The 22,618-nt window shown below is 54.6% G+C and overlaps 1 protein-coding gene across 1 annotated transcript; it reads left to right on the top strand.

The window, feature by feature from the left end:
- Nucleotides 1–367: 367 nt before the first annotated feature.
- On the top strand, nt 368–21,337 carry TRIM25 (tripartite motif containing 25). The gene is made up of 9 exons (XM_045773326.2): nt 368–1,043; nt 4,944–5,039; nt 7,532–7,765; nt 10,367–10,538; nt 12,070–12,135; nt 13,797–13,823; nt 14,164–14,241; nt 14,323–14,421; nt 17,607–21,337. The coding sequence occupies exons 1-9, from the start codon at nt 441–443 to the stop codon at nt 18,134–18,136; spliced, it is 1,905 nt and encodes a 634-aa protein (XP_045629282.1). The 5' UTR covers nt 368–440; the 3' UTR covers nt 18,137–21,337.
- Nucleotides 21,338–22,618: the final 1,281 nt, after the last annotated feature.

Raw genomic sequence — 22,618 nt, 5'->3', positions numbered from 1 at the left:
TTGAAGGCCAGTGCGGACTGACAGTCTCGCCCGCACCCAGTGCCTTCCTGCGGGGAACTCCCCCAGCCCCGCGCTGCCTGCTCTGTTCTCCACCTGCCCCGCGGCTTTCCTCCTCCGCCGGGGGTGGGGGCGGGCGGGCAGAAACCGCCGCGGCTCATCGGGACAAACTGAGACCCCGAGCCGGCGCCCGCGCCCACCGGGCGGAGCCGTCGGGGCTCCCCGCGCGGCTGAGCGGCTCGGCGCGCGCCACGACCCCCGGCGCCCCGGGACCCCCCTCGCGGCCCGCCCCAAGCCGCCCCACCCCACGCCCATGTGACTTCCTGAAGGGCCGCGGGGCCCGCCCCTCCGCTGCTCAGTTTCATTTCCTCGAGGGCCTGGGGCGGTCGCGGGGCAGTGGCTGCCGCCGTTCCAGCGCGTCCCGTCGCGTCCCCAGGAGCGCCATGGCGGAGCTGGTCCCCCTGGCCGAGGAGCTGTCGTGCTCCATCTGCCTGGAGCCCTTCAAGGTGCCGGTCACCACCCCGTGTGGCCACAACTTCTGCAGCTCGTGCCTGGACGGGACGTGGGCCACCCAGGGCCCGCCGTATCTGTGCCCGCACTGCCGCGCCGTCTACCACGCGCGGCCGCAGCTGCGCAAGAACACGGTGCTGTGCGCGGTGGTGGAGCAGTTCCTGCAGGCGGAGCAGGCCAGGGCGGCGCCCCCGCCCCCCGACGGCTGGAAGCTGCCCGCCCGCACCCCCGCGTCCAGCCCGGCGGGCCAGGTGGCCTGTGACCACTGCCTGAAGGAGCCCGCCGTCAAGACGTGCCTGGTGTGCATGGCCTCCTTCTGCCAGGAGCACCTGCAGCCGCACTTCGACAGTCCTGCCTTCCGGGACCACCAGCTGCAGCCACCCGTCCAGGACCTGATGCGCCGCAAGTGCCCCCAGCACAACCGGCTGCGGGACTTCTTCTGCCCCCAGCACGACGAGTGCATCTGCCACATCTGCCTGGTGGAGCACAAGGCCTGCTCGCCCGCGTCCCTGAGCCAGGCCAGCGCCGACCTGGAGGTAGGGGTGGTGGGCGAGGGCACAGGGAGGCAGCCTGGGCCTGCTGGGTGGTGGAGAGGGAGCCACCGTGGGCATCCTGGCCCACTGCGGATGACCTGGGATAGGAGGATGGGCCTTGCTGGGTCTTGCTGGGCCTGAGAACCGGGGCAGGGGTGTCCCGGATGTCAGAATAGAAAGGGGCAAGGAGAACATATAGCCCTCCTCTGTCATCTGTGGTCCACCGTCTTCCCCCTACTTCCTGTCTTACAGAGGGGACCGCTGAAGGCAGGTGAAGTCGCTTGCCTGAAGCCTAGTACTTGTCTGGTGGTGTTTAGTAGAGGGTTTCCAACATCAGATAGGAGCCCAGGAGGTTACCTGTGTTCCCTCATTAAATCTTGGCAGCACCCAAGACGTGGGTAGAATTAGGCCCATTTTACAGTTGAGGAAATGGTGGTGCCAAGAAGTTAATTTAGCCTGAGCTGACCTGGTAAGTGGCTAAGCAGGCATTGGGACCCTGGCTGGTTCGACTCTACAGATGGCTGCTTTTCCCCATGACCAGCCTGATATCCAAGTTCCTGGAACATGGGACATTCCTGGAGGCTTGAGGTCATGTGAACAAAAGCTTTTCGTGAGCCAGAGAGTTCTAATGAGCAGGGAGGATCGTTACGAGCAGAAGGGTGGGCAGAGTGCCAGCTATCTCTGGCTATGACCCACAGGCAGAGCCAAACTCTTGCACCATAGTGCCCTCTGCCCTGGCTGAGTGACTTTGAGCACAGCGTTTGGCCCCTGGGCCTGAGTCTTCATCAGTAAAGCGAGGAGTTGGGACCCTAAGGGGCCTTCCAGGTCTGTGATGATTTTATTGGTGTGGGGGAAATCATATCTTCCCTCGTGGATTCAAGGCAGAGGCTGAAAAGGTGTAATCAGACCACCTTTTTTGTATCAGCCTGAGCTCCAGCGCATGGCCTGATGGCCTGTAATTCTCGAGGCCCTGTCGTGGAGAACAAGGGCTGTCCTGTTGTTGAAGGAGATGGGAGGCCTGGCCAAGGTTTGTGGCAGCACCAGGACCAGGGTGCAGGCCTTGCTCCTGAACAGCCATAGCCCTTCCCGGGCCCGGCCTGCTTCTCCGTCGGAGCTGGGTCCCTCAGGACTTCCTCCCTGAGTCTCAGAGGCCAGACCTCAGAGCAGTGTCTGAGAGTTGACCTCTGAGGCACAACCATGTCAGGAGCGGCCACCTGCGTCTTCACCTGCCGTCCTAAAGAACCTGCCAAGCCTTTCGAGCCAGAAGCCCGGCGCTGCCCTGTATCAGCTGTGGTTTAGGGCAAGCCCCTGCAATTCCCTGAGCCTCCGCTTCCTCATCTGTAAAATGGGATTAACAGCATTCCCTCCCAATCTGCAAGGTGGTCAGGAGGCTCCAGGGCGATGAGCTTGGGAGGGCGTGGGAAGTGCTTCATAGGCGGGTCCCCGCGTCGGATGGCTGGTTGGCCCCGACCTGGGCTGGGTGTTGAGACCTGGGTTTGAATTCTGAGTCTGCTTACTCGCTGGGCGAGCGCTAAGCACTGCAGGGGTAATTTCTGGGCACCTGGAGTGGGAGAGCACTTGCTGGGGTGGGGGCGTCAGGCTGCCCATATCCTCTTTGCCTCCGGGTACACGGGCCTGTCCCTGAGGACCAGGGCGGCCGGCTCCTGCCAAAAGGCTCTTCTAGAAGTTCTTATCCATGAAGGCAGAAGGCAAGTAGAGGCCGGAGGGTTCTTCTCAGCCTGACCTAGAGCTGGAGTCTGCACCCAGCGTCCTCGTTTATCATGCACGCTTGGCTTTGTAATCCTTGTAACAGGCCTGACCTTGCCACCTCCCCGCTCCCCACCATTGTCCTGGCTTGCCAAGTCCTTTGATCAGCCTCCCCCTCTAACCCTGCTGCTGCTCCCTACTGGGACAGAGCCAGCCCCATCTGGGCAGTGCCCCAGCTCTGGGTGGCTGTCTTGGACAGTGGTGTGGGGTGGACTCGGGACTCTGTGCCTCCCACGTCCTCAGGGAGGACTCAAGTCCCGGAGCTGTGAACACATCCTCAGAACTTCAAAAAGTTCTCTACCCTCAGTGAGGGGATTGTTGCCCCTCAAAGTCCTTGGGCCACTTTCCTTTGTCTGGAGCCAGTAGTCTCCTCTCTCTACCATCAGGAGACTGTCATATATGCATTTCATTAATGGTGGATAAAATTTTCCAAAACAGCATTTTGGGGTGCACTGCTGGGAGCGGCTGTTGGAGGTGGAACCGTTGGCAGCCCCCGGGTGTTCTGAATTCTCTTCCAGCTCTGGGACCTGTGAGTCCGGATCTGCCTTGGCTTGGACTTCTGTCCTTGGCCCACAGTTTGTCTTGGCCACTGTGAGGGCCCAGGTCAAAGGGCATTGTCACAGAGGTTGAATCTGAAACATCATCATAACTTGGGGTTTCAGGGTCAAGTTAGTATGGCCTTGGCTGCTTCCAGCCCTTATAGGTGACTGTCTTTGGGTTGTTCAAATCCAGATTCAAGGTCAGGTTTAGGACCTGAATATCTCTGGTGAAGTGGGAGAGGCAGGAAAGCGGAGGGGGCAGGCTGGAGGGTGTTGAGCCAGCTCGTTAGGGGAGGTAAATGTTGTTTCCTAGACATTTCTTGTGTACTCAGTGCTTTAATTATAACACGGAGACCTTCTAACACCAGTTAACAGTGATGTGACTCTGTTCTTCGATGTCCTTGTTTATAAAGGACGGGTAACTCCCACCTCATAGCGTTGTTCTTAGCTTTCAGTAAGTTAGCACCTGCGAAGCGCCAGAGCGGTGCCTGGCTTGCAGTGCATGTAGGAGAAACCCTGGCTGGTATTATTCTGGTGCTGGGGTTTTTTTCCCTCCCCATGTCTATGCCCTGAGCAGGGAGGGAGGACACTCCCCATATTGATTCTGGAAATTTATAGAAATACTAGGAGGCCTCAGATGATATTATCTTCCTTCATGCGTAATCGGCCTTGGTTCCTGGAGGTGGCTAGGGACTTAGCAATTCTGAGTCACCTTAATTCAGTTTCAGGGATTGAGCTGTTGGGGGGCAGGGCTGCTGCTTGTTCATCCTTATTCCTAGTGTGTAGCCTGTGGAGGTCCCCACCCGTGGGGCCAAACAAATGAGCCTTGGACTTTGACTCTTGTCCCCATGCTTCCCCGAGGTTAACAGTGACTCTTCCAGCTGCCTTCCGGAATTGGCAGATGGTTCTGGGAGAGGACCCCCAGATTCCAGGCTTATCTCTCTGGATTGCCTTCTCCCAGTTCTTGGCTCTGTCAGCCTTCCCGGCTTGGTTAGCTCTCCATTGCTGGTGAAGCAGATTTTTCTTCCCAGCAGTTTGCTTTTCTGGTTGTTTGTGGTGGAAGGGCTAGCTCGAATGACCTCATCTGCCATCACTGAAGCAACCATTCCAGCTTGTTCTTGGCTCTGTGTGCGCTCAGCCCCCTTGCTGACTTTCCTGCCTCTGTTTCATCGTCTGTAAAATGGGTGCGACTGAAGAAGCCGCTAATCATACAAGCTGACCGTTTAGTTTGTCCTTACTAAAATCCAGGCACTGTGCTGCGTTCTCACGTTGTTTCAGTCATTCTGCTACTGGCCCCGGGAGGTGGAAACATTTGTATCTCTTTCTTGGCCGAGGACACAGGTGAGAGATGCTTGGACAGCTGGGAGCAGGGGCTGGCACCCTGGTCCATCTGTCTTCAAGTCCTATGCTCCTAACTTGTTTCTTGTACTGTTGCTCAAGCAGTTTGAAGGGAGGCGATAAAAATGAGAATGCTTCAAAAAGCTATGGGCAGGCAAGACGTGGGGTGGCAGAACCACCTGTGGGACAGATTCCAGGGGCAGTCCCTGGTGTGGGGGCGGGGGGAGGTGATTTCTCATGCTGGTTGTTTTCTCTGCAGACCAAGCTGAAGCATAAACTGACCGTCATATACAGTCAGATCAACGGTGCGTCGAGGGCGCTCGAGGACGTGAGAGCCAGGCAGCGGGATGTCCGGGTGAGCGGCAGGGCTCCCACCTCCAGCCTCGGCCCAGGCTTGGGTTGGTTTCACGCCCGGTGTCGGGAATAGACATCCATCTTGCAAGACATCCAGAAAGCTATGTCCCCAGGAAAGATCCTTCGTAGACCTAAACTGAAGACTGTCCACAAGCCCTGACCATGGTGCGGGAAGGACGGGGGCGATCACTAAAAATCAGGGCTGTAAAGTAGTAATAGAGGGGCGCCTGGCTGGCTCAGTTGGTAGAGCATGTGACTCTTGATCTCGGGGTTGTGAGTTCGAGCCCCACATTGGGCATAGAGCTTACTTAGATCGTGAGAAAAAAGTACTGATATAAAAAGCGGTCACGATTTAATGGAGAAAAAAAGCAGGAAGCAGAGTGTATACCCACTAGGTTACATCTGCTTATAAAAAGCAAGCGTGTTCGTTTTCTAGGGCTATCGTAACACATTACCACCAATTCAGCGTACAAGGACAGAAGCGCGTTCGCTCCCAGTACTGGAGGCCAGAAGTTCAGAATCAAAGGCAGGGCCGCCCTTCCAGGTTCTAGGGCAGAATCCTTCCTTGCCTCTTCCAGCTTCCGGTGGCTCAGGCATTCCTAGGCTTGTGGCTGGTGTCATTCCAGCCCTGGCCTCTGTCTTCACATGGCCTCCTCCTCCGTGTCTTTTCTTCTGTCACTAATAAGGACATTTGTCATTGGATTTAGGGCCCACTTGGGTAATCCAGGATAATTTACTCTCCAGATTCCTACCTTAATTACATCTGCAAAGACTTTTGCTAAGTAACGTCACCTTTGCAGGTTCTGGAATCTGGACCTATCTTTGGGGGGGAAGGGGGGTCGTTCAACCCATTACAGAAAGTGTAGGAGAAAAAGACTGGAAGGAAGTATAGTAACAGAATTATAGTACAAGCATTGGAGTGGTAGAATTAGAGATTTTGGGGGGTTTAGTTTTTATAAGTTTTATAAGGTTTTTTTTTTTTAAAGATTTTATTTATTTATTCGACAGAGATAGAGACAGCCAGCGAGAAAGGGAACACAAGCAGGGGGAGTGGGAGAGGAAGAAGCAGGCTCATAGCAGAAGAGCCTGATGTGGGGCTCGATCCCAGAACGCCGGGATCACGCCCTGAGCCGAAGGCAGACGCCCAACCGCTGTGCCACCCAGGCGCCCCAAGTTTTATAAGGTTTTCAATATTATATATTGAAAGAATACATATATATAATATATATTTAAATATGTATTTTTATATTTTATATTTGATATATATTTAAATATATATATATTTTAAGTTTATTTATTTAAGTAATCTCTACACCCCAAGATCAAGAGTTGCATGCTCGTCTGACTGAGCCAGCCAGGCGCCCCTAAAGGAATATATTGAGAGAAGATTTGAGCTTATACCCTCCTCTAGAGCGGCAGCGTCTGGTTTTATTGTGGCAGCTGCGGTGTGATTAGATGAGTTCTGAGTTAGAATACCAGCTCTGTTACATGGTAGCCTGTGCTACTTGCCTCCTGCGGGCAGATCTCCGAGCCTCGGTTTTCCCAGCGGCGCAACGGAGTCCCAACTTTTTCGTGACGGTGGCCGTGCGGCTTAGGTGAGGGCATGTGCGGAAAGTGCATGTGCTGCTTGGAGGGGGCGGGCCAAACTGCTAACAGAGATTAGCCCCAACTCCCACACCAAATTCAGAGGCTTAAATAAAATAGAAGTTTCTTTTGCTCCCTTTGGCAGTTCAGTGCCAGACGCGAGCCGCCCAGACAAGCTCTGCTAGTCTCGGCTCCACGTGATCGTTGAGGATTCAGTCTGTCTTACTCCCCGACTACTGCAGGGGGTTTCTCACCCCTGGTTGAAGCTGGGCCGCCGTGACGTCTCTGCTCTCGCCTGCGGAGGGGACAGGGAAGAAGAGTATTGCTCATACCGCTTCTGCTCACGCTGCACCCTGTGGCCGAGTCTGGCTGCAGGGGAGGCTGGGGACGTCGTGTGTGGTGGGGCAGCCATGTGCCCTGGGAAACTCCAGGGTGTTCTCTTAACCGAGAGGAAGCCATTCTCTTTGTTCCTAAGCTTTATACAAAGGGCACCACGCCCTATGTCTTCTTCTGCACGTTGTTTTTTCCCCTCGTGGACATTTGTCCGTGCGTTGCCGCAGTTCATTAACTTTCATTACTATTTAATATTCTATCCTATGAATGATTTGCAGATTTGTATCTTATCGATACACATTTGGTTGTTCCCGGGGTTCTGCTAATTCAGCAGAGCATTCAGCAGAGCATTCTTGTGTCTGTCTCTGGGGCGGGCGTCTGAGTGTTTTTCCAGAGGATATTCCCGGGATCAGATTCACTAGACTTTGCCACATTCCCGTCCAGAGCAGTTGTGCCCATTTGTCCTCCCGCGGGGTACCGGTAAGAGTCTGGCGCTGCACATCTCACCAGCACTTGGTACCCAGGCTTCACTTTCTTGCCTGTCTGATGGGTGCCCCTGTGTCTTGGCCCTGTCAGGAGACAGCACATCAGAAGACAGAGCAGCTTCGACAGGAATACATGGAAATCAAGGCGCTCATCGACGCCGCAGAGGCCACCTCCACACGAAAGATAAAGGAAGAGGAGAAGAGGGTCAATACCAAGTTCGACAACATTTACCAGATCCTTCTCAAGAAGAAGAGTGAGATCCAGGCTCTGAAGGAGGAAGTTGAGCTTGCCCTGACCAAGGGGGACGAGTATGAGTTTCTGGAGGTAGGTCTCAACGAAGATGGTGGAATGCGCTTCCCGCCCGCCATTATGCTGTGGACGGCGGGGGCCGTGGGCCCGCCAGGAGTCGGGGCTGGAAGACGTGCCTGGAAGCAGCTCCGAGACACACGCCGGGTCCGTTCTCTGCGCTCCGTGACAGCTTACCACAAACTAGTGGTTTGGAAGAGCATTTGTGTGTTGTCTCACACTCCCCGCGGCTCGGGGGTCAGGACACGGCTAGGGGCTTTCCGTCTGAGGGCTGGCTGGGCCGCATTCCTTCTGGAACTGCGGCTCGTGGCAGAATTCAGTGCCCGTGGTGCAGGCCCGAGGGCCCCGCTCTCTCGCGGGCTGTCGGCTGAGGGCTGCTCTCGGTTCCCAGCGGCTGCTGCCGTTCCTTGGCACGTGGCCCTCTCTCGGCTTGCCAGCTACTTCTTCAAAGCCAGCAGAGAATTTCTCGAATTTCTCCCTCCAGGAAAGCCTGGTCCCTTTTTTTTTTCTGCTTAGATTACTTAGATTATTGGTCTTCTCTCTCTCCTTTTTAAAAATTTTAATTAAGTAGGCTCCGCGCCCAACATGGGGCTTGAACTCACGGCCCCGAGATCAGAAGTCACATGCTCTACCAACCGAGCCAGCCAGGTGCCCCTCTTGTTTCTTTCTTTTTTTTTTTTTAACATTTTAATTCCAGTATCTAGTTAACATACAGTGTTATATTAGTTTTAGAATTCAACAATTCCATATTATCACTCAGTGCTTGCCATGATAAGTGTGCTTTTAATCCCCATCACCTAGTTCCCCCATCCCACCACACCCCTCCTCTCTGGTAACCACCACTTTGTTCTCTAGAGTTAAGAGTCTGTTTGACTTTGTCTCTCTCTCTCTCTTTTCCCATTGCTTGTTTGTTTGGTTTGTTAAATTGCCACAAATGAGTGAAATCATGTGATATTTGTCTTTCTCTGACTTATTTTGCTTAGCATGATACTCTCCAGATCCTTCCATGTTGTTGCAAATGGCAAGATTTCATTCTTTCTTGTAAGCCTGGTTCCTTTTAACGACTCTTACCTAGTTAAGTCAGGCCCACCAGGATACTTACCTTTCTGATGAACTCAAAACCATCAGATTTGGGATCTTCATTATGTCTGCAGTATTTCCATACAAGGGAGCCGAATCACAGGAGTGCTATCCTACCATATTCACTGTCCTGCCCATACTCAGGGGGAGGATACTATACAGGGTGCGTACCCCAGGGCAGGTGGGCCTCTTGGGGGCCATCTTAGAATGTTGCCTACTGCATACGTTTCCACCCCCTTCCCTCCATGCCTCTTCCCTGTGGACCCTGGAAGTGTCTTTCTAAAGGCCCTGGGTGACCGGCCCTGTCTTTGCTAGCAGCCTCCTCTCTTGCTACCCACCCCCGGCCCATGCCCCGTGCTGTAAGCACGGCAGAGCACTCACCATTCCCCAGACACCCTGGGCATCGGATGGGACTGCCGTGGCAGACCTGCTCTGCCTAGGAAATCCTGTCCTTTCTCTGGGGCCGCTCCAGCTTCCCGCCATCTTCCTTGGGTCCCGTTATTCTGGCATTACTGGTGACCGAGCAGGTCACACTGCCTCTGCTGTAGCACTCAGAGGCGTGGATTTAGATGTGCTTGTTGTCGTACGTGTTCAGGCCGTCCGCTCCTTCGGGAAGGCCTGCCCGTATTACCGCCCCCTTCTCCTGGCATGCAGCGGGTGTTCCGGTGAGCCCCATGGATGGGGCGGCGACACCTCAGAGGACCAGAGTCCTTGTTTAGGTCCTGGGGAGAGTACAGGAGTGACTGGGAACCTTCTCTTCTCCCTGCATGGACTTCTTTCCATGCCTGGGCTGGGCGCCAGTGACTTTCACCTCCGTGTTCCCTCCTGTTTGTTGGAGTAGCTGCCTAGAGCTTTCTGAGAAGGATTCTGAGTCCCTACCTGGGGCCTCTTGATGCCGTATAACCCGATTTTATCTCAAAGTGTGGGAGCCTCTGTCAGTGCCTTCCTTTTCACTGGCTGTGCCCTGGCTGAACCCTTTGCCCCCTGAGGCATCCCTGTCCAGTTTTAGAACGAGTGTTCAGAGGTCCTGGAGGGCCGGAGATGGTCCTGCATCTCCTGTACTTGGCCAGCCACAGGGGGAGGAGCGGAAGAGCGTTATCCACGGGGGTCAGGAGATTCGTGTCCCAACTTTGTCCTGGCCACTAATTGGCAGAGTTCCTGGCAGGATGCCTGTTGTTTCTTTTTTCTTTTTTTTCTTCTCTTCTCTTCTCTTCTCTTCTCTTCTCTTCTCTTCTCTTCTCTTCTCTTCTCTTTCTTCTCCTCTTTCTTCTCTTTCTTCTCTTCTTTCTTGTCTTGTTTTTTTTTGACACGTGTTATTTCTTGACTTCAGTTTCTCCATTGGTAGGTGAGTGGCCTCTGAGGGCCCTTCTAGATCCAGGCAGCTGTGACCGACAGTGGCATGTTAGCTCCCAGCAATCTCTGGCCTGTAATTTGAGAAGGCCGATCAGACACAGGGAAGCTCCTCCTGGGGTTCCTGAGGCCTGAGCCGGGGCCCTGGCTTCCCTGGAGCTGCTGAACTAACGCCCCGCCTTGTTTCAGAAAGGGATAAAAGTGCAGGGCATCTCCACAAAGCCAGTCTACGTCCCCAAGGTGGAGCTGAACCAGGAGCTGATAAAGGGTGTCTGCCAGGGCACCTCAGACCTCAAAGCCGAGCTGAAGCGGTTTATCAAGCAGTCCCAGGACAAGAAGCCCGAGGAACCCACCGGCTCAGGTGACCATTAGCAACCCCCATGCTCCCCAACTGGGACCTCTGGAATGGGTGGGGATGGGGGAGAGGGTCTTGATCCAGAGCACTGGGGCTTGAGTCGCAGGGGTCCGGACACATCAGCCCTCCACCTGGGAGGTAGCAGGGAATCCTCCTCAGTTGTAGCCACCCTTCCGAAAACGTTTCTGGGCGCCTCGATGTTAGCGACGGGACTTTCTGGACGGGCTGTTCTTGTGTGTGATCTTGAGGCTGGCTCTGATGGCTTTTGAATGGACTCTGGGTTCTCAGTGTATTTGGTGGGGAATGGCTAGTTTTGGGTCAGAGAAACCTGGCATTCCTCTCTGACACCCTCTTTCTTGCCCCCCCTGTATCCAAGCCACACAGATTTTACTTCCTAAATTTCTCCTGACTCAGTCGGCCGGCCCCCCTGCCAGCTGCCACCTGCCTGCTTTCTGTTGCCCCCAACTGCATGGCTTTCTAGATAGCCCTTTCACATCCACTCCTGCTGCAGCCAGAGAGAGCTTTTCAGGGTGCAAATCTGATCTCCTGGGACCATCTCCCCTCACTCTGTTCAGAGAATTTCCATTGCTTTTTGATTTCAGACCACACTCTTGACACTGTTCTACAAACCCTTGCCTGGTCAGGCCTTGTCCGTGTCACCAGCCCTGAAGTGCCCCCTCCTCCCACACATCTCTCTGCATGCAGTCCCTCGCATATGCTCAGCTTCCTGCCACAGGCCATTGTACGTGCCCTTCCCAATGCCCAGAAGGCTTAGACTCCACCATCCTCACTAGTTCACTCCTCTCACCCTTCAGAGATCAGTTGAAACATTGTATTTCTCAGCAAACCTCCTGTCACCACCACTCCCACTCCTCAGACTGGGTCCCAGGATCCTTATCATCCCTTGGGAGCCTTTGCACATCTGTCATATTGTTCTTCCCCCACTAGATTGCAGTCTCTGTGAGGGCAGGGGCTCTCCCCAGTGCCTAGCACAGAACCTGGCACATAGTGACTCTTACTTATGGTGTAACCCCGGGGGAGGGGCTTGAGTTTCAGCGTGTTGAGCTGAGAGTCCTTGCAGAAGGGCCTCGGAAACAGGCATGGCATGCTGTATGTAGAAGGTACAGCTGTTGATGAATTGACCATGCATATTTGTTTTCCTGCTACATCAGTGATTGCTGGTCTGGGGAAGGGTGATGGAAAAACCAGAGAGAGAGGAACGAGGCCTCTTGGCCTCATCGCCATAAGCAAAGGGCTCATCCCCGTTGACACAGGAAGAACTGGAACCTCAGAGAGGCTTCAGAGGTCATGGCGCTGGGGAGAAAACATTGACCCCAGCTACATTTTAAGCCTAAGAAAAGAGGGACACACGAAACTCATCTTTTTGTCACCTTGTTTCTCGCTCTTGTAAAGGACTGGAGAAGGAAAGTCAGTGGAAATCAGCTTTGTAAACCCTCTCTGCCCTGCCCCTGGCAAAGCCGGCCCTAGGGCTGCTTCGGAAGAGCGGCATGAACTAACCCCTTCTTCTTTGGCACAGGGAACCCCGGAGAGCATGGCCCAGCATCCACGCACAAACCCGTACAGTTCGTGAAAAAGGTCCTGAGTAAGTAACCCTGCTGCTGTTCCTGGGGCTCCCGCCAGCCCGTCCCACATGGCCGCAGGGGCCCGAGTGCTTCTGTAGATGAGTCTGGCCATGGCCCCAACCGAGTGGAGATGGACGGGCTGTCGCAGGGGCTCCCCTGGGGTGCTTAGGAGAACTGGCCCGTCGGCACTGGCTATGCGGCCGGCCTGGGCCGGCAAGGTTACCAACACCCGTGCGTCTTGAGAAATGTTTGCTGACACCCAAGTTTTGGCACTCGGGCAGAGCGCCCCCTGGAGGAGCCTGGCGATGGTCCAGGAGGAGCAGTGGCTCCCCATTGCGGGGAGCTCAGAGGGGGCCTGTGCCCTACACCTGCCGCACAGCCTGGTGTCCTCCCAGGATGCTGGTCCTGTGGGAGTGGGCGGGAGAGGAGGAGATGGGGCCAGAGGGAAGACAGCGTCTGGAAATACGACTCGGAAGTGGGATCTAGAGGGTCCTGTGGGGCTGAGTGGGGGCGGGTGGGGAAGCAGAGGTTGATAGGAGAGAGCAGGGTTTGTTTACTGGCAGGGATAAGATCCACAACACCCTGTTTCATTCCAGTGGTGGGGAAGGTGGCGGAGGGAACCCGAAATCTTTTAGGTCACTTAAACTTGAGTATGTTTCAGACTCACCAGGGATGTATAAAACCCAGGTTGCTGGGCCCCACATCCAGCCTGTCAGAGTCCGCAGGCTCTTGGGTGGGACCCAAGTTTGCATTGCCTCCAGATTCCCTGGCAGTGCTGATGCTGCTGGCTTGGGAGTCATTGCTTTAGCTAAACTCAGTTTTCTTAGGCATACACTCCGGACAGTGTTTAAAAACTATTGTGATATTTGGCAAGCACATTTCTTTGCTGACTCCCTTTTTGTTCTTGTGGGGTTTTTTTTGTTTGTTTTTTTGTTTTTAAAGATTTTATTTATTTATTTGACAGAGACAGCCAGCGAGAGAGGGAACCCAAGCAGGGGGAGTGGGAGAGGAAGAAGCAGGCTCCTAGCGGAAGAGCCTGATGTGGGGCTCGATCCCAGAGCACCGGGATCACGCCCTGAGCTGAAGGCAGACGCTTAACCGCTGTGCCACCCAGGCGCCCCTGTTTTTGTTTTTTTTTATAGAGATACACACTACACTAAAACGTGCAGATCTTAAATGTGCAGTAATATGAATTTTGGTAAGCGTGTATGTGTGTTACCATTACCCAAATCCAGTTAAAGAATTACCCCAGAAAATTCCTTCATGCTCCTCATTCTCCGTCCCAACCCCCAAAACTGCTGATGCAGGTTTCTGTCACCATAGATTCATTTGCTTGTTTTCAGGGAAACATCCTGGCTTTATTTGTATGGGTCACATTCATGCAAATGATTATTATTACGGTGCTTTTTTTAAAAAAGATTTTATTTATTTATTTGAGAGAGCGAGAGAGTGTAAGAGCATGAGCGGGGGAGGGACAGAGGCAGAGGGAGAGGGAGAAGCAGACTCTGCGATGAGCAGCGAGCCCGACTTGGGGCTCGATCCCAGGACCCTGAGATCAGGACCTGAGCCGAAGGCAGAGAGTTAACTGACTGAGCCACCCCGGCGCCCCTATTATGGTGTTTTCAAAGTGTCATTGTGCTGTGCTTGACAATATCTTAATTCTGAAAATTTTCTCTTTCAGAGGAAGAAAAGAAATCCAAGAAACCTTGTAAGTTATGCATTTGTGCCTCTTGTTTCTTGAGATTGCCCAAGTGTGGAACTAAATGCCGGCCGCAAAGGCTGACCTCTCTGGTCGGGGTTCTGTGATGGGGCCCGAGTTCTGTGATTCTGATCTATCATGGCAGGCGGGCCTGGGGTCGGGGGTGAGCCCAAGGGCACGTGAGTGAGACGAACAATGAGCGCAGCCCTGTCTGGACGCGGCTGTCTTGCTCCGATGGCCCAGGTGTGTGTTTGCGGAAACACCTCTCGAAGATCAGTATGGAGGGGAGGACAGACCATCTGGTCACTATGTCATGTGTCCAGTTCATGTTTCTCCTCCTCATCCCCAGCCTCTGCCTCTGCCACCAAGATGCCCACCTTCGGAGCCCCGGAGCAGTCACCGGGTCTAAAACAACCCGGTGTGGAGAGTGAGTTATTGTGGGCAGGGGGCAGTGTGGGATGTCCACGCTGAGTTTGTTCTGAAAACCGCTCTCTGTGTCCTCACCCAGATGTAGGCAAAGCCACCACCGCGCAGCCGGATGCGGTGGCCATCAAGGCCAAGGTGCTGGAGACCTTCTTAGCCAAGTCCAGGCCCGAGCTCCTGGAGTGTGAGTAGCAGGCACTCTGAGAAGCAATCCTGTTTGCTCTCGGGCCCTCCTGTGTAGCTCTGCTCACATCTTTGCCCTCGCCTCTGTCTGGCGGTCCAGCTTGGTTCCCCCTTCCCCTTCTTAGCCACTGGCCTGTCCCCCTCCACGTTGCCGCAGCCTCACTCGCTTCCCCCACACCCCGCCTCGCCAGCGCAGACTCCATAGGTGGTACTTTGAACACCCAGCCCTGTGTGAGCCCAGCTTGCCCCTTTCTCTGGGCTCGCACCTGCAGCCCACCGCTGTGCCTCGGGCATCGCTGGAGGCCCACTGCCAGCACTCCGGCTCCAGTTTTCTCCTCGGCTCCGCAGCCATTCCAGAACCTTCCCACTTGCCATAACCAGTCTCCTCCCTGTCCCACCCAACCTCCTCCGCTTCACAGAGAAGAGGGGCCCCTCGTCCTCTTGTTACTGCCATCTCTCCGGCATCTCCACCTGCCCTCTCCTGCCCCCTCCCCAGCATCAGTCCGGCTCCTCCTGCTCTGTCTGCACTCATGCTCTCAGTTAGGCCTTCCACCCGCACCTCTTCACCCTCACCGGCTCTCCTGGAGCCTGCCCCTGCACAGCATGTTTAAATTCCCCTCATCGTGAAAGCAAAAGCAAAAGCAAAGCAAACGAACACAAAAGCGGCCAATGCAAAAAGCCTCCCTTTCACCTGAATACTGGTGAAAAATACAAATTTCTGGGCCCCGGGCCAGGGCTGCAAGATCTGGCTACAGGGGACCAGTGCAGAAAGCCGTGTGGTAATCTCATTTCCCCCGTGATCCTTTTGAGGGAAGTCAGAAAAATACAGCCACCTTCCTGTGGCTGCGTGTCAGAACCCCCGGGGAGCTTGACCCCCTTCCCGCTGCTAGCTGCACGTCTCCGTGTTGCCGAAAGCCCCCCTGGGCTTGTGGAGGGGCGGGAGCCGCGAGTCTGGCCTCTGTCCCTGCCCTCCAGTGGGCCAGCTCTGGCTGAGGCTGGCGGCAGCCTCCGTGCAGCTACACGTCGAGGACACCTTTCAGCCTTCAGTTGGCTGGACCTCTCAGCGGCATTCATCCTTCTAGAAGGGAACACTCCCTCTGTCCACAGTCTTTGTGCTCCCCCTGGGCACCACCTGCTCCTCTGGGCTTCCTTCTTCTTCTTCTTCTTCTTCTTTTTTTTTTTTTAGATTTTATTTATTTGTTTGACACAGAGACAGCCAGCGGGAGAGGGAGCACAAGCAGGGGGAGTGGGAGAGGAAGAAGCAGGCTCCCAGCGGAGCAGGGAGCTCGATGCGGGGCTCGATCCCGGAACCCCAGGATCAGGCCCTGAGCCGAAGGCAGATGGTTAATGACTGCGCCGCCCAGGCGTCTGGGTGCTCCTTCTTTTTTTTTTTTTTTTTTTTAAGATTTTATTTATTTATTTGACAGAGCTAGAGACAGCCAGCGAGAGAGGGAACACAAGCAGGGGGAGTGGGAGAGGAAGAAGCAGGCTCATAGCAGAGGAGCCTGATGTGGGGCTCGATCCCAGAACGCCGGGATCACGCCCTGAGCCGAAGGCAGACGCTTAACCGCTGTGCCACCCAGGCGCCCCGTGGGTGCTCCTTCTTAAGCACCTTTGTGAGCCTGTCCTCCCTTGACCGCTGGAAGTGGTTGGCGTTCCTTCGTCAGCACCGGCTCTAGGCTCTTCCAGCTCTGGCTCTTCCTGTTTCCCATCGGCACCCTCGAGCTCACGCAGGCATCCGCACGCCCTTGGATGCGGTAGCCGAGACCTCCCGCTGCAGCGCACGCCCCTGGCCCTCCTTCCTCTGCAGCTGCGGTGGCCCGGGCTGTCTCAGGGCCTGCCTCCGCGGAGCTTCGGGCTGTTCCCGCCCCCGTGCAAGAGCCAGGCCTGGTGCTGGCCAGAGCTGAGTGCCGCAGGGCTGCTGGTGGCACGCTGAGCCATGTGTTTCTGGAGCCCTAGGCTCCGTGAGAGCAGCCACGTGAGCAAAGAGAGGGAATTCTAGCAATGCAGGACCTTAGAGAACGTTTTCCGTCCTCCGTTCATTTTGCCCTGGAGGGAGGGGGACCTCAGGCCTCCGTGAAAAGCATCCTGCCCTGAGCCACCTAGCAAGGGAGTGGCAGGCAGTGTTGAAAACCCCAGTCTCTTGGTTCCGCGTTCTCAAGCTAGGGATTTCCCTTCTGTCGGGCTGCCTGGAGACCTGTCTCTCACAGGGCAGGGTCTCCTGGGACGGGAGGGGAGAGATGGGTGTGTCCGGGGAAGGAGGCTGAGCGTAAAGACAACACCCAGCTGAGCCCAGTCTTCAGATCTCCTGGAGCTGGTTGAAGTGTGGCAGGAAGGGTAGGGAGGCCATGAGAGTGTCCCGACCAGGAATAATATTTAGGTAATTGCTGTGTTTGGCTCCCTTCTGCCCACCAAGTAGTCTAGACCCTTTAGCTCTCTGCTCTGTGGCCCTGACCTGTCTCCCTTCTCCTGCTAGGGCCTCTCTCCCAGCTGCCCTACCTTCCCTGGTCACAGCACATGCCCACCATCCTTGTGACTCCAAGCTTTGCTCTCGCTGTCCCCTCTGCCCAGAATAGCCTTGCCCCACTCTGCTTGCTTTTTAATTTTTCTAAGCTTCCTGTTGCTTGGCTCAGATTCCAGCCTACCTGCTAAATGTTCCCCTGTGCTCTCCGCACCCTTCAAGTAGAGCCACTAGTCCCTAGAGCAGTGTGCCCACCGTTTAGCAGAGTGCGGCCTCACAGTGTTGTCACTGATGGGCTTGCCTTGCCATGAGGTCAGGTACCATGTCTGGTCAGAGTTGTGTGTCTTGCCCAGAATCAGGTGCTTGGTAAATGGGTTTGAGTGGACGAATAGACAGTTGTGACTGATAGATGGACAGTTGGCTGGGTTGCTGGATAGACAGATGGACACATGTCTAGCTGGCTGAACAGAAGGGATGGATGGACGTGTGTATGGATGACGGATGGATGGAGATATGGATGGGTGGGTGGGTAGAGGCGGATAGATGGGTGAGTAGATGGATGGAGATATGGATGGAGATACGGATCTGTGGGTGGGTAGATAGATGGTTAGGTGGAAGGATGGACAGATGGATAAAATGAAGAAGGACTATTGGTTGGGGAAAGGCTTAGACATGAGAGCGCTTCGGGCTCCTTGTAATCGATCCCTTGGGTGATGCTTGCTTAGATGCCGTTAAATTCAGCCTGGACTACAACACCGCGCACAACAAGGTGGCCCTGTCGGAGAACTACACTGTCGCTTCTGTGGCCGACGCACCGCTGACCTACCAGCCGCATCCCAAGAGGTTCACGTACTGCTCCCAGGTGCTGGGCCTGCACTGCTACAAGAAGGGCATCCACTACTGGGAGGTGGAGCTGCAGAGGAACAACTTCTGCGGGGTGGGCGTCTGCTACGGCAGCATGCCGCGCCAGGGCCCCGAGAGCCGCCTCGGCCGCAACAGTGCCTCGTGGTGCGTGGAGTGGTTCAACACCAAGATCTCCGCGTGGCACAGCAACGTGGAGAAGACGCTGCCCCCCACCAAGGCCACGCGGGTCGGCGTGCTTCTCAACTGCGACCATGGCTTTGTCCTCTTCTTCGCCGTCGCTGACAAGGTCCACCTGATGTACAAGTTCAAGGTGGACTTCACGGAAGCGCTGTACCCCGCCTTCTGGGTGTTCTCCGCCGGAGCCATGCTGTCCATCTGCTCCTACGAGTAGGTGGGCCCAGGCCGCGGCCACGGAGCCGCCGGCCGACCGCTCCGCGAGCCTCCTGAGACTCCCAAGCGTTGAGAGTGTGGGAAGGGACCTGGTGGAAGGCGGAGGGCCGGGGGATGGGGTACAAGGAGAGATCTGGCCGGGGAAAGGGGTGGGGGTGATGGCGTGGTGGACCAGGAAGCACGTCCACCTCCTGGTGCCCGTCAGGGCAGGGTGACCGCCTCCTCCTTGCTCTGGTAGGTGTCCGGGTGCTGGCACCGGACGGGGCTTTGGGGTACCCTTTCCTCCGGGAGGGAGTCTGTAGCCGCAACACGCTCTTTCTCAGGCGACGTGGTATAAGTGCCTTTGCTCTCTGGAGCTTTTGATGATTCTCTATAGGGCTATTCAACTCAATAGATTTAAAAAAAATTCCAAAGTAATTGAATTTCAATATTATTCACCCAACACCCTCCCCCCCCAACATGTGGGGATTTGGGTGTGTGCTCAGACTCCTGGTTATTTTCTGTCCTTAAGAGAAACTACCCATGGCAGGTCTCCACCCAGATCAGAGTTTCTGGAAGAAGTGTGTCCTCTCCCTCCATTGGAAAATAGCCCTGCTCCCCTTCCTCTCCTCGTACCTGACACCCCGCCGATGGTTTTCCAAATGTTTAATGCAACAGGAAGCTTTTCAGGCTAAGGTTCTGAACCATGATCTGAGTCAGCCTTTGTGGAATTTGTGATTCAAGGTCAAGGTGACCCAGGTCCCACAGATGCAAACCCCTCCCATTCCCACTCTCGGCAGACATTCTTTGGCTGTACCCACAGAGCCTCGTGGGAGGCCTGCTTCCCATAGCGTAGGCTTTGGGGCAAGGAACTCCACCGGGCAAGAGCGACCCTGCTCTGGCTTGACGGCGTGGGGTTTTGCTCTTAGTAGAGTGTCGTCTTGCCTTCTTACTGATAGCCAGGCTCAGTGATCGCCTCTGCTCCCCAGGACTGTGAGATCCTGGGCTGGCTGGTGGAGCTACCTCGGTGGCCAGCACAGTCCGAGTGGACAGCTGGGCTTGATCTCTGTAGCCTGTAATCACGCGAACAGGTCATGCGGGGCTGCCTCGGGGACCACGCTAGCTCACCTGCTGGGGTGACTACCTATGGCCCAAAGCGTCTTCTAGCAGATCCCTGGGAAGCGGCAGCATTCCTGTTTACCCCTGGCCGCCGGCTGCACGCCCCGTGCTGGCCCACATGGGCGTCAGATACCTGTCACTGGCTCTAGCCCCTTCTCTTTTCCTCCTTTGAACCAATTCCAGATGTGGGGATTGACCAGGCCATGGGGGCACAGAGACTTTAATTAAGGGCCAGGGAGAGAATGCGACACAGGGCTCGAGCACAAGGGGCTAACTTTCCTGCAGTGCTTCTGTGCAGTGAAAATAACCCCAGTCTGCGAAAGGGGAGGAGGGAATGGATTGCCAGAATTTCCTGAGCTCCTTGTCTCCTGATGTTGTCAGGATGTAAATTCCCAATCCAGAAGTGGGAGGAATTTAGCCTCCTGTTGGTGAAACGAATCCTGCTCTGGACTTTCCTAAGAGGGGGAGCTCGGATCAGGCTCTTTGTGGTATAAAAAAGGGGTCACCATTGGGGGCATGGGGACCCCAGACCTCTCCTATGAATATTTGAGAATGTAACACATCTTTGGCCTTGCTCTGGAATTCCGGGGCACTCCAATCAGGCCCAGAGCACCGGAAATTCCTGACAGAGGTGTTCTGTGTCCTCTCCCGGCAAGGACTTTCACTTCCTTGGGAGGGAGATGATCTTTGTAGGGAGGAGATCCCTGCAGTAGCCAAGATGTGGTTTTTTAAAAAGTCTTCTTCCTTTGATCCTGGGAAGAAGAGTTCTTTGGTGATTCTTCTCTGCTGTTGGCCCAGGTCAAAGCATCTTCATTGATCTTCTGAAACAAAAGCCTTGTCTGAAGCCAATTCCTCCTTGGAAACAGCTGGGCTGAGAGGAGGAGAATGCCGAAGACGAATCTGGGGGTCCCGCCGTGGCTGTCTTCTGCCGAGCTGAGGGCAACAGAGCGCTCTTCGCCCGGGGTCAGACAGCTCAGGACAGGGAAGCACAGATCCCCCCGTGCATGAGAGAGGCAAGTAGGTAGCCCAAGCTGAGCTCCGTGCAAGGTGCTCTGGAGATGGAAGCCCTTGCTGTCTCGAGCCATTCTGTTTGCAGTGGTGAGACGGTAGCGTTCCCTCTCCCCTGCCCCACACAGAGTCCTCGAGGTTGGGGCAACTTTGTATTCATCTGACTTCTCCTTTCGCAAGTAAGTCAGATGAGGAGGTCTTGGGTTCCTCCGCTTGCTACTCTTTCCATCCCATCATGGAGGAGACGCCCCCTGGTGCCCTGGGGAAGAGTCAGAAATCCCCAGAAACAAACATAAAACTACTACCCCAGACGCAGGTATCAGGGACTGACTCGGCCACTCTGGCATGAGCAGGTCAGGGTCAGGGATTTGTATTATTCAAGACCGGCCGGTGCCTCTGTTTTCATTACTCTGAAATGGATCTGTGATCTGTAACTAATAATGCGATGTCATCACTTTATCCCCCCCCATATTGATTTTAGTTAATTCGGAATATTCGAGCTATTATTTCATGGGCTGATTTTTTAAAGGAGTCGATTTTTCAGGACACAATTAGGGCTGTAGGCACGGATCTTTTGAAAACCCACGAGAACGACTAGGGCTGAGGCTGGTTGACATGCCTTGGACTCTGTGAATGTAACAAAGCAGCATCTGGTACTTCTCCCATCCCGGACATTGTATGCAGTGTCTACACACGCTGAAAAGTATTGCATTTTCTAAGTTCTCTGAGTTCTTGTTAATTTTTTAAAAGAAGTTCTCATGAATTCTTGAGCCCGAGGGTGGTCATATGCCACAGATGGGATGTTTGTGTTGCTTCAAAAATCATACGTTGAAACCTAACACCCAATATAATGGTAAGGGGTGGAGAGATTAGGTCATGAAAGCGGAGCCCTCGGGAATGAGATGAGTGCCCCTGTAAAGAGACCCCCCCCCCCAGAGCTCCCTCACCCCTTCTGCCATGTGGGGCCCTAGCAAGAAGACGGGTGTCTGAATCAGGAAGCAGTTCCTCACCACACTTCGAATCAACGAGCACTGGATGTTGGCTGGATCCTCCAGCCTTCAGAACTGTGAGAAATAAATGTGTGTGATTTAAGCCACCCCATTTCTGGTGTTTTTTGTCATAGCACTTCAGACTAAGACACCTCAGGAGCTGCAAAACTGAATAAAGGAAACCTTCCTTAAAATGGGGGGGGGGGGGCACCTGGATGGCTCAGTCCAACTCTTGGTTTCAGCTCAGGTCATGATCTCAGGGTCGTGAGTTTGAACCCTGCCTCGGGCTCCACACTCAGCGTGGAGTCTGCTTCTCCCTCTTCTTCTGCTGCTTCCCGAACCGCTCATACATGCTCTCTCTCTCTCTCATAAATAAATAAAATCTTAAAAAAAAAAATGGAGTTGGGAGGCTGGCAGGGGGAGCTCTCAGGCTATACCACTCCTTGCAGCCCTTTGCAGACCCAATGGGAAGAGAGTACCTTGCATCCCCAGCAGGAAGAAGCCTACACTTCACCACCCCAGCAGGAGGGGTAGTAACTTTACTGCCCTCCCCCGGCAACAGCCCAGCCAACGAGAGGCTGTTACAACTCAGCCAGTGAAAAGCCACTACACCTGGAACTCCCAGTTTACTCCAACAGACTTTTCGTTCATAACAGCCCTCCCAGCTACCCCCGTTTCCTCTATAAAAGTGTTCCTCCCCTTTGTTCTCAGGACTTGTGTGTGGTTTTGCCATGACTTGCATGTCCCTAATTGCAATTCTCTGCTATTCCTGAATAAATCTATTTTTGCTGGTGATATAACTCTCATTTTCAAGGTTAGCATTACCTTCTGGATTGGCCAGTCAGAAGTGTCGGTGGCCTGGGGACCCCCGAAGTGTGGCTGCTGTCTGAAGCAAAGGCGGTCCCATTGGGACAGCATCCTCCAGCCTGTAGAATCCAAACTCTAGGCTGTCAGCAGAATTCTGTTATGCGCCAGGTGTTGTCAGCATAGAGGTGGTGGGATCACAAACTTTGTGTGTTTTTGGAAGATTTTATTTATTTATTTATTTGACATGGAGGGGGTGGGGCAGGGAGAGCAAGCACAAGCTTCGGGAGTAGCAGGCAGAGGGAGAAGCAGGCTCCCTCCTGTGCAAGGAGCCCGAGGTGGGACTCGATCCCACGACCCTGGGATCATGACCTGAGCCGAAGGCAGACGTTTAACCGACGGGGGCCACCCAGGTGCCCCATCTTTTTGGTTCTTTATAAGGAATTCCATCTCTCTGCTTACAGTGCCCGCTGTTCCTGTCTGCCGTCTACTTTATCTATTAAAGCCCTTAGCTCATTAATTATAGTTGTCTTAAATTCCCGGTTTGACCATTGCAACATCCCTGCCATGTCTGCCCTCTCTCT

The sequence above is a fragment of the Ursus americanus genome, chromosome 23 (assembly GCF_024610735.1).
Source record: "Ursus americanus isolate L20-20 chromosome 23, mUrsAme1.1.p, whole genome shotgun sequence".
Lineage (NCBI taxonomy): Eukaryota > Metazoa > Chordata > Mammalia > Carnivora > Ursidae > Ursus > Ursus americanus.
This window is presented reverse-complemented; position numbering and strand designations above follow the sequence as displayed.